The sequence below is a fragment of the Gopherus evgoodei genome, chromosome 23 (genome assembly GCF_007399415.2).
Source record: "Gopherus evgoodei ecotype Sinaloan lineage chromosome 23, rGopEvg1_v1.p, whole genome shotgun sequence".
In the NCBI taxonomy this organism is placed as follows: Eukaryota; Metazoa; Chordata; order Testudines; family Testudinidae; genus Gopherus; species Gopherus evgoodei.
This window is the reverse complement of record NC_044344.1, coordinates 8,498,312-8,513,255: the sequence shown is the minus strand read 5'-3', so window position 1 is coordinate 8,513,255 and position 14,944 is coordinate 8,498,312. Positions and strand designations below refer to the sequence as shown.

The window sequence follows — 14,944 nt, the reverse complement described above, 5'->3', positions numbered from 1 at the left end:
CTGAGTGCGAGCCCCATATAAATTAAAAACACTGTTTGATATATTTAGCACCATTATCAATGCTGGAGGCAAAGCGGGATTTGGGGTGGACCCCCATGTAATAATCTTGTGACCCTCCCCCCCCCGGGGTCCTGACCCCCAGTCTGAAAATCCCAATAGCGTCTATGGGAGTTGGATGGGTCAACACAGCCAGAGGTCACCAGTGCCCACCTGCTCCCGCAGCCTCAGCCGTGCCTAGTGCGCATGCCACGCGGTGACGTCATCCCGTCCCCCACGCACGTACGTTCCCCTCCCCCTCCCGGTAACGGGGGAAGAGGGGGCTGGAGCGAGCGGAGACCGAGCACCGAGTGAGTCGGGGGGAGGGGAGAGCCGCGGGGCGGCCCCGCATCGCGTTTCCCCGCGGGGCCCAGTGAGCGGGACCCGCTTCCGGCGGGTGGGGGACCGCGGCCTAGTGCGGCCTGCGGCGGCCTGGCCTGGCCTGGACAAAGGGCCCGCCCCCTGCTCGAGACTCCCCGTCCCTCAGCCGTGGCGCGCGGCGGGGCCGCCGGGGGTGGGGCTGCCTGCGGACCTCGCCCCCCTCAGCCCCCGGGAGCAGGGCCCCGAAATGAGGGGGCGGGGCCGCCACCTGCTGCTGGCTCAGCTCCCGCCAGGGTAGCGCGGGTCTGGCCCCCCCCCGCCTCACCGAACTACAGCGGTGCCCCCCCCAGGGCAGCGCGGGTCTGATACTCCCCCCCCACCGAACTACAGCGGTGCCCCCCCCCAGGGCAGCGCTGGTCTGATACTCCCCCCCCCCCAGGGCAGCGCGGGTCTGCCCCCCCGCCTCACCGAGCTACAGCGGTGCCCCCTCCCCCCCAGGGCAGCGCGGGTCTGCCCCCCCGCCTCACCGAGCTACAGCGGTGCCCCCTCCCCCCGAGGGCAGCGCGGGTCTGATACTCCCCCCACCGATCTACAGCGGGCTTCCCCCCCAGGGCAGCGCGGGTCTGATACTCCCCCTCCCCCAGGGCAGCGCGGGTCTGCCCCCCCCCGAGTTACAGTGGTGCCCCCTCCCCCCCAGGGAAGCGCGGGTTTGACCCCCCTCCCACCGACCTACATCTTTCCCCTCCCCCCGGGCAGCGCAGGTCTGACCCGTCCACAGGGAGCTACAGCTGGTCCCCCTCCAGGGCAATGCAGGTCCCCCCCCCCCCACCGAGTTATAGCTTTGCTTCCTCCCCTCCAGGGTAGTCTGGGTTTGTCCCCACACACCACAAGCTACAGCAGCCCCCCTCTTCCCAGGGCAGCATGGGTCTGGCCCCCGCCTCGGCATTGTGGGTCTTGCCCCCCTACTTGAGCTAGGGTGGTGTGGTTCTAATCCTCAATTGAGCAGGGTAGCCCCTCTCCCATCTAGGGTGGCATGGATCTCACCCCTAATCCAAGCTACCGTCTCTCCACCCCAAGTGCAGTATGGATCTGACCCCCACACCGAGCTACAGCGGCCCCCCTTCCTCCAGGGCAGTATGTACCTCACGCCAAATTGAGCTACAATGTCCCCCTTTCGCCCAGAATAGCATGGATCCAATCCTCAATGTCCAACCAACCCCATTCAGGGCAGCATGATTGCTTGGGTGAGGGGAATGCAGGATATTCTCACTCGCCCCACAAGTTTAGATCATGGGGGAGAGAGGTGATGCGTGTAGCTTTCCCCACTGTGGGAAAGGATGCTGCAAGTGTAGTTTTGCTTTTTTCCCCAATCCTATTCCCCCTCTGTACACATCCAGTACCTGACTGGGCGGTCTTTAGTGGGGGAAGGTGGAGGGGTGCAGTGTGGTTCTCTTCTCTTTTTTGACACCATGACCAATTGGGTGATTTCTGGGGGAAGGAGACTGAAGTGTGGTTTTCTTCTCTTTCCCCATATACACACCATCACTGACTGGGAGATGGGGAGAACAGGTGGGTGCAGTTTGTTGTCCTACACTAGAGGTCGGCAACCTTTCAGAAGTGGTGTGCCAAGTCTTCATTTATTCACTCAAATTTAAGGTTTGGTGTGCCAGTAATACATTTTAATGTTTTTAGAAGGTCTTTCTATAAGTCTATAATATATAACTAAACTATTGTTATATGTAAAGTAAATATGGTTTTTAAAATATTTAAGAAGCATCATTTAAAATTAAATTAAAATGCAGAGTCCCCCGGACCAGTGGCCAGGACCCAGGCAGTGTGAGTGCCACTGAAAATCAGCTCACGTGCCGCCTTCAGCACCCATGCCATAGGTTGCCTACCCCTGTGCTATACCTTCCTCAAATTTAGGATGATTCATGAGAGGGAAGGCTGCAGTGTTCCTTCCTTCCTGTCTTTTCAAGGCAGAATGATCTGGCAGGGGATACTGCTGCTATTCCATTCTGTGTCCACCCAGGCAGTGGAGGATCTTCCACAAGGCATAATGGTCTTTTGGAGTTAGGAGGCCATAGTGTCTGTCCCCTTCCCAATCCGTAAAACATATAATCCCCTGGGAACACAGTTTCAACCTCTCTTGTCTTAACCATTACATTTCCTAAAGTGTGATGAACGGGAAGTGGGGAGACTGCTGTGGTGTTCCCGCTCTTAAAGACAAGATGGCCTCCATAGAAGATGCGGTCCTCAGCATCTCTTTTCCCAAAATGTTGTTAATGGGGAAATGTGCACACACCTCTGTCTATCTTTAGGGTTTTCTACTGCAGCTTGTCACTGATGTCTGAACCTCATCCACATCAAAAAATCAATAGCAATAGCAAAGATTTGAGTAGACTTCATAATCAAGTCTAGCAGATTGTTCTGCAAACACCAGACAGTGTGTGTTTCTGATTGTACTTGATATATGCTTTTTCAGTTTTCTTTTATTCACACAGTGAGAAAACATTCTTACAAACAGACTTAGTAGTTTAAAAATATTTCAATTAATCAAGTACAGCACAAGCAACAAAAGCCAAGTGTTCCGCGATTTAGGCGTTTGTCACATATCAGCAGGTTTGAAGCTTGAGACGTGTGTTGGTGCAAGTGGGAAGAACAGATTATTGGAGTCAAGCCTCTACCATGGAGAGCAGAGGAATGATTTTTTCCAAAAATGACTAGTGAGCTCCATGTTCTAAACTTTTAGATTTGTTGAGCAGATTCTAAACTGGTAAATGCTTTGTGTAGGAAATAGTATACAGAATTTACTCTCAGATTTGCCAGTTATTTCTCTTAGCTATGCACTTTAATTTAATTGAAGGAGTTCCAGTGAAAGCAGAGAGTTGTCTAATAAGACCGCTAAACTAGGAGCTCTCTGACTGTAACACACTTGAAAGGGCTGTGCGTCATGCCCTATTTTTGTTTTTTGTTTTTTGTGCCTTGTGACTTTAGTTGCCCAAGCATTGGGAAAACACTAAACTTCATGGAATCAGGGTCAAATCCTAGCAGCATCAACAACTGAGCCCTTCATCCTGCTGACATGGAAAAGTGAGTCCTGTGCAAACAGATTGGGTGGGAGTCTTTCAAATGCAACCTCAAGAACTGAGGTGCTGTCTATTCTGTGTGTATCTTAAATATCCTAAGCACTCCTCTTAAGAAGAGAGGCTTGACTTTTTGTTTTTGACCAACATTTTCCCCTCCCCCTAGGGTTGTGTGGTTTGCTATGTGCTAATTGGATATTGCCCTCTTCTCTAAAGGTGGCTGGATTTCAGCTGTGCAGTATTTACAAAGCTATAAAACATTCAGGGATGGGACCATATAGAAATGCAAAATATTTATTCAGTTGACCTTTCCACTTCTCCCACATAGGTTCTTGTGTTCAGGGTCCTCGCCTTGGGTTTATTTGTCTATCTTGGATTGTAAAATCTACAGGGCAGGAATGTTTGTTAAGCATTGTGTTAATGGGGGATAGACTATTTTATCCATAAACCTGGTAACATTACTTTTTGATTGATAGAACTTTTTGAGAGATGTAATATTTTGGACAGCAATCTGTTCATTTTTCTTTAATGCAAAGTGAATAAATTAATATTTTCAGTAGAGGAACAAAGCCAAAATCCTAGTTGGGGTTATCTTCTCAAACATCCATCTCCAGATGACTTTAGGAAGCCCTGGTCAAAAGAATTTGTGCCTTTTGTGTCTGGCAAACTATAACAGAGGGGATGTTAAGTGGTATATTCTGACCTTAACAGAGATATTGCTGACATCATGAACTGGAACAAAGGTGGACCTGGCACCAAAAGAGGCTTTGGTTTTGGAGGATTTGCCATAGCCCCTGGAAAGAAAGAAGAACCAAAACTCCCTTCACAGTCCCATAGTGCTTTTGGAACACCTGGCTCTTCAGCTGCGTTTGGGAAGTCAGCACCGCCTCAGCTCCCTTCTTTCTACAAAATTGGATCAAAGCGAGCAAACTTCGATGAGGAGAATGCGTAAGCTGTGCTACTTTTTTGTGTGTATCCTGTTCTAGATTTGGTTGTTTGATAGGTTTCAAGGAGCAAATTTCATTGAGGGAAACTAACAAGCAGAGAAATAGCTTAAACTCTCTGAGCCTGGGTTTTCTTCTCAGTGAAAGGGGAACAATACCCTTTATGTCGTGGGAGTTGTTTGTGAAGCTTATTTTAATTATTTAGATTTAAAATAATAACAAGATGCCTATTCAAGAATCTAGGCACCGTAACACATCATTAGTGGATATAATAAAATCCCAGTACATTTTAACTAATCGTTTCAACAGGAACTTAACCAGCCAACCATCCACAAAAACTCCTTTCCACCCTTTCATCATTTTAGGAAGCATGCCCATAGCCGCCTCCAAAAGCCCAGTTGAACATATCTTTTGCAGCATGTTCAAAAGGTCACCAGATTCAGGCTATTTTAGACCAACAGGGGGACCGAGTTCCAAAGTTTTGGAGCTCCCATGTCCTGCCAACTGCCCCCTCTCTTTTATAATGAGGGGAATCCAGCTTGACCATCCGTGCTGACTACAGCTGTGGCAGAATGGCATGGGGAGAGAGGTGATCCCTCCAGTAGGCCAGTCCCAGGCCGTGTAGGACTTTATAGGTCATAACCAGCACCCAATATTCCAGTCAGCCAGTGCAGTTCCTGCAGTGCTGCTATTGCACATTCCCAGCAAGATGCCCCACTCAGTAAGTGACCCGCTACATTCTGCACCTGCTGCAGTCTCTCGGTGGTTTTAAGGCGTGGCCCCATGGTGAGCACTTGCAGTAGTCTAATCTTGAGGTAGTAACAGCGGCAAAGTCTCCATCCAGAATGAAAAGTCACAACTTCTTAGCCATATGCACATGGTGGTAAACTGACTGGAATACTTCTGGAATACGATTGTCAGATAGCAGCTGGGAGTCTGAAATCACCCCGTGTTACAAACCCTAGCAAGATAACTCCCTCTGTCAAATGGTCTGAAGTTGCCTCTTCTATAAAGAGAGAAGATGGTCCATTCCTTAGGGCACTAATCTGGGACTTTGGAGACCCAGGTTCAATTCCCTGCTCTGCCACAGACTTCTTATGTGACCTTAGGCAAGCATTTAATCTCTGTGCCTCAGTTTGTGTCTGTAGAGCATATTTAAACATATTAAAAAAGATTGTGAGGCTGTCAGACACTACAGTGATGGATAGATGGATCTCCACTTGCTTTCCTCTGGCCCTGTCTTGTTTGTGTTCAGTTTCAGCTAGCTCACTTTCATCTATACTTCAGTCTCAGCTAGACACTGACTGAGGGACTGACCAGCATCATCCAAGTCTAACAAGATACGGTTGGGTGTTGCCAGCATCCTGAAAACATTGTCCTTCGTACTAACCCTTCTTATAGTCCCATACACACTTTGAGGAGGGTGAAAGAATAGTGTTCAGTAGCAGCACCTGACTCTGGAGAGGGCTTGGGAAGAGGAACAGTTGTCCACAACTGCCTGCCTTACTTCAGTTATTAGCTTAATGCATTCCTGCTTGTATCACACTTCAACGTCCTTTAATGGAAAAAACTAGATGAGTACAAAATGTTGTTGTTCACTCCAGTCAGTTATATAGAGACTCAAACCAAGAGCTCTACAAACAAATAGACCCACTGCTTGACTTGTTATAGCCATGTGCTGACTTGGCCCATTACTGTGCTATAAACGACTCTCTCTTGTTTGTCAGATACTTTGAGGATGAAGAGGAAGATTCCAGCAATGTTGATTTGCCATACATTCCTGCAGAGAATTCCCCCACTCGCCAGCAGTTTAATTCCAAATCAGGAGACTCTGACAGTGAAGATGATCCCTTGGAAGCATTCATGGCTGAAGTGGAGGCAAGCCCCAACTCATTAAGTCTTTATGAATTTAGGTGTTAAACTCCTCTCTGGTCAAGAGCAGGAAACAGAGATAAATATACAAAAGGTTAAGGGTTATATTACTACTCTTCAAGGTGCTTTTTACAATAATATTGTTACATGTTGACATGGATATGGCCGTACTTGGTATATCGGAGTCCGTGTCTATTATCTTTATGAGAATTTTTAAAAAAAATCCCGATATGTGTAAAAACCATTTAAGAGTGATTAAAGCCAAAAAAAAAAATTACCAAAAGAATCATAGACATGTAAGTCTGGAAGGGAACTTGAGAGGACATCTAGTCCAGCCCACTGCACTGAGGAAGATCAAAAGTATAGCTAGCATACCATCCCTGGCAGGTGTTTGTCCAACCTGTTCTTAGAAACGTCCAGTGATGGGGATGCCACAACCTCCCTTGGAGGCCTATTTCAGAGATTAACTACCCTTATAGTCAGAACGTTTTTCCTAATATCTAACCTAAATCTCTCTTGTAACAGATTAAGTGCATTACTTCTTGTCCTACCTTCAGTGGACATGGAGAACAGTTCATTCCTGTTCTCATTGTAACAGCCCTTAACATATATGTTACCAGGTCCCGCCTCAATTTTCTTTTCTAAGACTAATCATGCCCTGTTTTTTTAATCTTTCCTCATAGGTGATATTTTCTATAACTTTTATCATTTTTGTTGCTCTCTTCTGGATTCTCTCCAATTTGTCAATCTCTTTCCTGAAGTGTTGTGCCAAGAACTGGTCACAGTACTCCAACGGAGGTCTCACCAGTGCTGAGTAGAGTGGGACAGTTACCTTCCATGTCTTACATATGACACTCCTCTTAATGCATCTCAGGATAATACAAGCCCTTTTCGCTACCTCCTAGCCAATTTATCCCCATTTTGTAGTTGTGCATTTGATTTTTCTTTCCTAAGTTCTTTGCACTTGTCTTTATTGAAAATCATCTTGTTGAATTCAGACCAATTCTCCAATTTGTCAAAGTAAACCTACCCTCCAAAGTGTTAGCAACCCCTTCCTGCTTGCTATCATCTGAACATTTTATAAGCATACTCTCCATGCTATTATTCAAGTCATAAATAAAAATGCTGAATAGTGCTGAACCGAGGAGAGACCGCTGCATTTCCCTATTTTGCTTATGAGAACATCATGTGAGACGGTGTCAAAAACCTTATTAAAATAGGACATCATGTCTATAGCCCAGCCCTCCTCTCCCCCCCCCAAATCCACTAGGACAGTAATTGTCAAAGAGAAGGAAATTAGGTTGGTTTGGCATGATTTGTTCTTGACAAATCTATCTTGGTGGTTATTTGTAACCCTATTATCCTCTCGGTGTTTGCAAATTAATTGTTTAATAGTTTGTTCCAGTATCTTTCCAGGTATTGAAGTTAGGCTGACTGGTCTATCCTGTCCCAAGTCCTTTTGTTCCCCTTTTTAAAGATAGGTAGTGTGTTTGCCATTCTCCAAGCCTCTGGGATTTCACCTGCCCTGTAAGGGTTTTCAAAAGTAATCGCTGTAGGTTGTGAGATAGCTTTAGCTAGTTCCTTAAGTACCCTAGGATGAATTTCATCAGCTCCTGCTGACTTAAATACAGCTAACTTATTTAAATATTCTTCAGCCTGTTCTTTCCCTATTTTGGCTTCCATTCCATCCCCCTTGTTAATATTAATTGTGTTATGTATCTGATCACTTTTGACCTCTTTAGTGAAGACTGAAGCAAAATAGGTATTAAACATCATAGCCTTCTTGATGTTAACAGTTGTTAGCTCTCCTTCCCCTCTGAGTAGAGGACGTCTACTTTTCTTCATCCTTCTCTTGCTATTACAGTAGTTATAGAACCTCTTCTTATTGCCTTTTATGTCCTTAGCTAGGTGTAATTCTTTTTGTGCCTTATCCTTTCTGATTTTTGTCCCTGCATGCTTATGCTGTGCTTTTGTATGCCTCCTTAGCAGTTTGTCCGTGTTTCCACTTTCTGTAGGATTCCTTTTTGATTTTCAGGCATTAAAGAGCTCCTGATTGGAGCCATATTGGCTGCTTCTTTCCTTCTTCCTATCTTTCCCTTCTATTCTTCCTGTCTTTTCTTTGCATCAGCTTGGTGTTGCACCTTTAATATTATCTCTTTGAGAAACTGCCATCTCTCATGAACTCCTTTTTCCCTTAGATTTTGTTCCCATGGGATCTTACCTACCAATTATCTGAGTTTAACATCTGATTTTTTTTAAGTCATTGTCTTTATTCTGCTCCCCTCCTCCCTTTCCTTAGAATCATGAAATCTATCATTTTATGATAACTTTCACCCAAATTGCCTTCAACCTTCAGATGAACTATAACATCGCCAAAGATCTAACAGGGCAGTACAACACCATTCACTGTATGCTAGTATTTTAAGCTTTTTTGTTACTTTGATCTTAACGATTTATGCCCTGGCATCCATTCTGCTATATGCAATTATGTTTAAAGACAGTTGGTACTAGCTGGGTTCTAGCACAGCTTTCCTGACCAATGTGTGGAGAAAACTGTTTCTAAGAACAGTGTTGGGAAAACGTTGGCCTAGGAACTTCCAAAGGATTAGTCAGTAGCATGATATGGTTAGTATAATAGGACATGGAATGAGAGACTGTTGAATCCCAAAGGTGCTGTTTCTGCAGCATGATGGAACACCCAAGCTCTGATTACTTCGGTCCTATTACAATATGACTCACTTTTTTCCCCCTCTTCAGATTTATTATCATGTTTTGCAAGGTCATTCATCCCTTTGTATAAACAACATTGCAATAAGGAATTTTCCTTTCCAAGCTTTATCCTTGCTGTTTTGTGATACAATTCTGTGTCCTCTTAGGATCAAGCAGCTCGAGACATGAAGAGACTTGAAGAGAAAGACAAGGAAAGAAAGAATATAAAGTAAGCTCTCTTCTGTATCTCTCAGATCCTGCCTTGTAAGGGTGTTTAGAGCATTTCAAGGCTTATAAAAAACATCTTCTCTATTTTACATTAAACTTAATTGGTTCTTTAGATCCATGTAATGTAAATACAGTAAATAACCAGAGCATAGAATCCCTTCCAGTGACTAAAGTTTTGTGCAGTAAAATAGCATCAGATGATAGATGAGCAGAATCCTTTGAGGCACCCCAAAACAAAACATGCTGGAAGATGCACTAATAAGAAAACAAACCAGGCTTTTATTTTATTTGGGAAGGATCACCGACGACTTTCCTTCCCTCCCTGCACTTAAAGTCCCTACACTGCAGCAACCATCTGTGCCCCTACACAAGCCAAGGAAAACTGGGTATAGGTCCCTACCAAGCCAGTCACTGCCGCCCTGAGCAATATCCAAAGGACGTTGTTCCCAAGTGTGATTCAGGTACTCTTTGCCCAGCAATCCCAGGCCATGCAAACCTAAGGACTGAGGGATTAAACTGAGATCCCTGCATGGCAATGCACTGCATTGCTACTAGCTTGCCAGACGAAGCTATTTGCTCCCCAGTGATTAGGAATGTTTGGTTTTGTCTAAAACCATATTTATTAGAATAGATGGCTCGTTTGGGATCATCTGGTGAAAGAACCATTGCAGCACAGACAAATTTAGAAATAAACAAAACCTTGCAATAAATACTGAGATTCTTCCAAACCTAGTTCAGGGGTTAAGAGCAATGGCACATGCTGCTCCTCACAGTTGAGATATTTTGATCTCAGAAGCAGATTTACAAGGAGGAAGCTTGCCTGTCTGTCTTGATCAGGTGAAATAACTAGGTACCATTGATACTAGTGTGAACATCAAATGTGTTAATATAGTCTGTATTGCATGGCATTGATCAGGCTGTTCATAGGCCTGAAACAGAACCAAACCACTACTGACTTTGGGGAAGCTCTGAACTGGATTCAGACTTCCTGGTTCCTGTCCCTCTCTAATTATGGGCTTGTAATAACATCTATTGGTAATTCCAGGAACTTAAACCAAAATGCTCACTTTTTAAAAACTTTCACAGTAGAATCCACATCAAAGAATTCTTTATCTTCAGCCATGCTAGTGAAAGTAAAATGAAGCTTGTGCAGGTTTATGTATTATGAAAAATCCTGTGGGTTGGGATTATACACTGATTTAATTGCTGCTTGATATTGTTAGTGTTGTGTCTTCCACTAAAGTATGGAACTCAGCACTAATCAAGTGACAATACAGAGCTGGGTATGTGGAACATTTGCAGGGAAGTTTGTTTCTCCGCTTGTTTTTCCAGGGGTATTCGAGATGACATTGAAGAGGAAGATGACCAAGTGAGTTCCTATGCAGTCTTTCTATCTATTTTATCCCCCCCAAATCGAACTACTTAGGTACAAGCAAAACTTAAACTTCCAAGTTTGTTTCAAATGGTATTTATCAAGAGAGTCTACTAGCTTCCCTGTTGTCCCTGCCTTTCCAGATGCTTTAGAAAAGAAATAAAAAATATTGGGAGAAAAATCTCACAGTTCCTTAACTTGTATGTGAGAGGATCTTTCAGCTGATATAGTTTAAAATATACACAGTTTTCAATACCTCTGGGCCTCATCTAAACTGTTTGTAGTAATATCTTTTATTTATATTGGTTCCACACCCCTGCTTTCCCCCCTCCCCAAATAAGAGAAGAACAGAAAGGAAAAGAAATGGGAGGGAGAGGAAGGAAGGGACGGACAGGGAAGGGAGAGGAGAGTGATGTCTCGGTTTCCATCTGTTAGGAATAAATGAAAGGTTTCTAGAAAGTTAGACCAAATCTTTTTAAATTTGTCTGAGATCCGTTTTCTGAGAAACATTACCCACTCAACAGCTGCTAGGTTAGCCAAGTTGCTGTAGCAAGCTTCTACCTCTGGAGGCAGTTTGTTCTTCCGTGTAGATCATAGTCATGTAATACAGAACTACAGTGGAACCAGGGGAAGTCGCTCTTATGATTTGTCAGCCAAATTTTGTGGCTCTTTGAGGGCAGAGATCAATTTTTACTCTGTATGCACAATTAGGGCCCCAATCCTGAATGAGGCAATACAATAAGGGCGTGTTTACACGTATGCTTACTGTGTGGCAAACTGGAGTGTGAATCAACAACACACCAGCATGCTGCTTACTAAGTCTCTGGGAGAACTCTGCTGGTATGTACTGAAAATTCCCTAGTATGCTCTGCGGTCCACGTGGACACTTAGTGTGCAGCATGTTGGGACCACTGCAGTTTTACACCCTAGCTTGCCATGCAGTAAGTGTACTGGTAGACATGCCTTAACACAGATAATAAATAAGAAAAGAGACTTCATTTCAAAATGTACTTTATCCATTTATTTGACATGTAATCCTAATTATTTGATACTTTGTGATTTGTTAGTAACTATTCTTTTAGTTTCAGTAATGTAGGACCTCACCAAAGTGCTGTAACTGTATACATTGAGTGAAGCTAATTTATGCATGCAAATATCTGAGACTATGCAAATTATGTGCAGAGATGGTTAGTTAAGCAGCTAATTGGCTTGGTGAATGCACATGCGAAAGTTAGACAAGTGCAAACATTTGCACGTAGGTACATGCACTGGACTTTGGAAATCTGGCCCTGAATCTTTGCTGAGAAATCAGATGAGACACCCATTTCCCCATGAGAATGTTTTGGTTTGCAGATTAACAGTGAGAGCTACATGAGTCTCTACCGATGTGCATCTTTGTTAGATGTCTAGATTGGGATCTTCCAATGCCTTCAGTGAGTTCCAACTTGTGCCTCTCTTGAAGGGTTCTTTTGGAATTGTTTCTTTCCCACTGAAATGGAGTGTTGACTGTCCATTAGTATGTTGAAGCAAAACAACTTTTCCTCACTCAGAGGATGGTGGGAGGAGGTGAAAAATAAACATCTGAGGCATTTTGGGGGAGGTGTTTTTTAAAAAAATAATTGAACATACAATGACTTTTTGTTCAAACTTCCATGTTTAAAAGGCGGCAGCATTTGTTCTGTAGTCTTTGTGGATGTAAGAATAGACCATGCCATTTAATAAAGCATAACACATGACATTTCTTGGTACAAACATTTCTTAATCAGTCTTTTGAAGAGGAAAAACGTTTTTAAAGTATTTTGTGGTACTTAGTGAACCTTACAGCAGCTTTCTTCATTTCTTCTGATTCTTTCCTCTGGACTTTACTGCTATTGCTGTTTACTAGAAGAGCCTGTTCTAGTGAACATGTTGTCCTTCAATGGTAGGTGTTAAAGCAAGTGACCATCTAATATCTGCACCAGTTAAGCAAAAATATAGTAGTATTTCCCCCATTGTATTTGTGTTTGATTTTACTGATGTGTTTTGCTGCAGGAAGCTTATTTTCGCTACATGGCAGAAAACCCTACTGCTGGTGTGGTCCCGGAAGAGGAAGAGGATAACTTGGAATATGATAGTGATGGGAATCCAATTGCACCGTCCAAAAAAGTCATAGATCCTCTTCCGCCTATTGATCATTCAGAGGTAGGGATGGAGTTTCTCCTACTGGGTTTTAACTTAAGGAATTTTTGTATTCCTCAGCCTAATGAGCCAGATTTGTGGAGCAGCTCAAAATAGCTCCCTGATCGAAGGGTTTAAGTTAGCTAACGGTTATTATAAAATTAATCTTGATCTGTTTGAGGAAATTGAGCAGAACAGAACTAGGGGGTTACAGGTGAGAGTTGTAAGGAAAGAGTGGTAAGAAATTAAGGTCATATTTTACAGAATGATCAAGAAGTGTCAGCCATGTCCAGGGCGGTAGTGGAGTCAAGAAGCGTGAATGAACTCAGTTAAAAATTGTTGACTGTGTTGTCATCTCACCAGCGAGACTTCACTGTGTGACTCGATCCACTCAGTGAAGTTTAGGGGTATGAAGAAGGCTGCTGGAAAAAGCAAACTAGCTGTGAAACAAACTTGTCTTGTACAGCCAATGATAGTAGACAGCATTTCGCTGCTGTGCAGCATAGTGTTCTCTTTACTGAAATTAATTCAAATAAACAATCATCCTCCCTGACCAGCTGTTGGCTAACTTCAGGGATGATTAAGACTTTGCTCAGAAAAGGACAAACCTTCCTGCCAAAATCCAGTGTACAGAATGGATTCCTGTCTCGTAGACTAACTGAGTAATTGAACCTGCAGATTGAATACCCTCCGTTTGAGAAGAACTTCTACGAGGAGCATGAAGAAATCAGCAGCCTCACCCCACAGCAGATAGTGGAACTACGACATAAGTTGAATCTACGGGTAAGCTGGAAACAAGACCATACTCCCAGGACCCCTCACTTTCACCCCTTGGGATTACTTCAGTGGTTATTATGCCCAAGACTTTCACAAGAGACATTGATTTTGAGACCACTTGAGACACCCTCAGATTTTCAGAGAGCAGGTGCTCATCACTTCCTGAAAGTTAAGGCCCTTTGAGGCATCTTGTGTTGGACACCCAAAACCATCCGTTACATTTGAAAGTATTGCCAATGTATTTCAAGTACAGTTTACATTTTCTAAAGGGTTTGTATGTGCTCAGCATGGGTATGGGACATGTCTGCAACTATGAGAAAAACTGTGTCCTTCATTTATATAAAACATGCTTGCCCATTTGTCTAGACACATTATACAAAACCCATCTCATTTATCTAACAACATTAAAACTCTGTCTAACTCACTCAACCTATGCATAGAGGAATAAAGTAAAATGTATTCGTATATATTTTCAGAAGTTCCACACTTTTTTAGTGGCATAGTTAAGTTTAGGGATGTTGCTTTGTTTTTATAAATCAGGGAGTTTAATAATTCTGGTTCCCAAGGAAGCAGTTTGCTTGCCATGGGAAAAAAACCAAAAACAGAAGTACTACAATCACATTCTCCTGAATTAGACTAAGGTATTGTACCATGGAGATATGCAACTATAATAATGTTTGATAAGGGAATCAGTCCTCTGTCATTTGTGCTTTATCCTGGGACACCTTTGGAAATTAGATGCTCCATGTCATTTATTTTGAGATTTTTTTTGTAATGATAAAATATTAAATACAATTGACCATTTCAGACCTAATTTAATTTATTGTTCAACTCATTCCTTCACTATGCAATAACAGTTCTGTGTTGAATCCAGAGCAGTAATCTTTTTCATGCTGTATATGGCCAGTTCTGCAGTTTTTTATCCTCTACAGTAAATGAAAAATAACTGAGATGATCTGCGTCTGAGAGTCAAAATGCCTGGATATGAGTCCCAGCTAAATCACTGTGTGAGTTAGGCAGACTATTTAACTTTTTCCCCATTTGTAAAAAAGTTACATTATCCAGCTACCACACAGGTTTGTGAGCCTCAGGGCTTGTCTGTGCTGCCCCTCGGTTCTGGACTTCGGGGCTGTGAATAGCAGCGTACCACCAAAGTGTAACCAACGTGCACTGTAACTCCCCCAGTGGACAATACCATGGACTATGTTAATGAAAATTTAGGAAGTCGTCTTGTTTGCTCCTGCAACATCTACCTGGAAGAGTTACAAGACAAAACTTTGATGTACACTGTTATTCGTATTCCTGTAGTCTGAAATGCTCCAAACTTATGGCATTTACACTGCATTAACCTTATTTCTGTCAAAATGAAAATGTGCCGCCTTCTGATATAAAAATGTTATCTTCATTTTGTATAAAGACTTCTCTGCTTTTCTCTTTCCAAT

The 14,944-nt window shown here is 43.4% G+C and overlaps 1 protein-coding gene across 5 annotated transcripts in view; it reads left to right on the top strand.

Annotated features, from left to right (window-relative positions):
* The first annotated feature begins 238 nt into the window (after positions 1–238).
* Positions 239–14,944, top strand: part of DDX42 (DEAD-box helicase 42) — a 33,572-nt gene continuing 18,866 nt past the window's right edge. Inside the window, exons 1-9 of one of the 5 annotated variants that reach the window (XM_030541695.1) lie at positions 259–347; positions 1,914–1,926; positions 3,355–3,450; positions 4,155–4,391; positions 6,115–6,265; positions 9,136–9,197; positions 10,529–10,565; positions 12,600–12,749; positions 13,404–13,508. In XM_030541695.1, coding sequence (XP_030397555.1) covers positions 3,443–3,450; positions 4,155–4,391; positions 6,115–6,265; positions 9,136–9,197; positions 10,529–10,565; positions 12,600–12,749; positions 13,404–13,508 — 750 coding nt within the window. In that variant the 5' untranslated portion in view covers positions 259–347; positions 1,914–1,926; positions 3,355–3,442. Of the gene's footprint in view, positions 348–1,913; positions 2,014–3,354; positions 3,451–4,154; positions 4,392–6,114; positions 6,266–9,135; positions 9,198–10,528; positions 10,566–12,599; positions 12,750–13,403; positions 13,509–14,944 lie in introns of those variants that run through there. The other 4 variants (XM_030541694.1, XM_030541696.1, XM_030541693.1 and 1 more) reach the window with 4 other exon arrangements.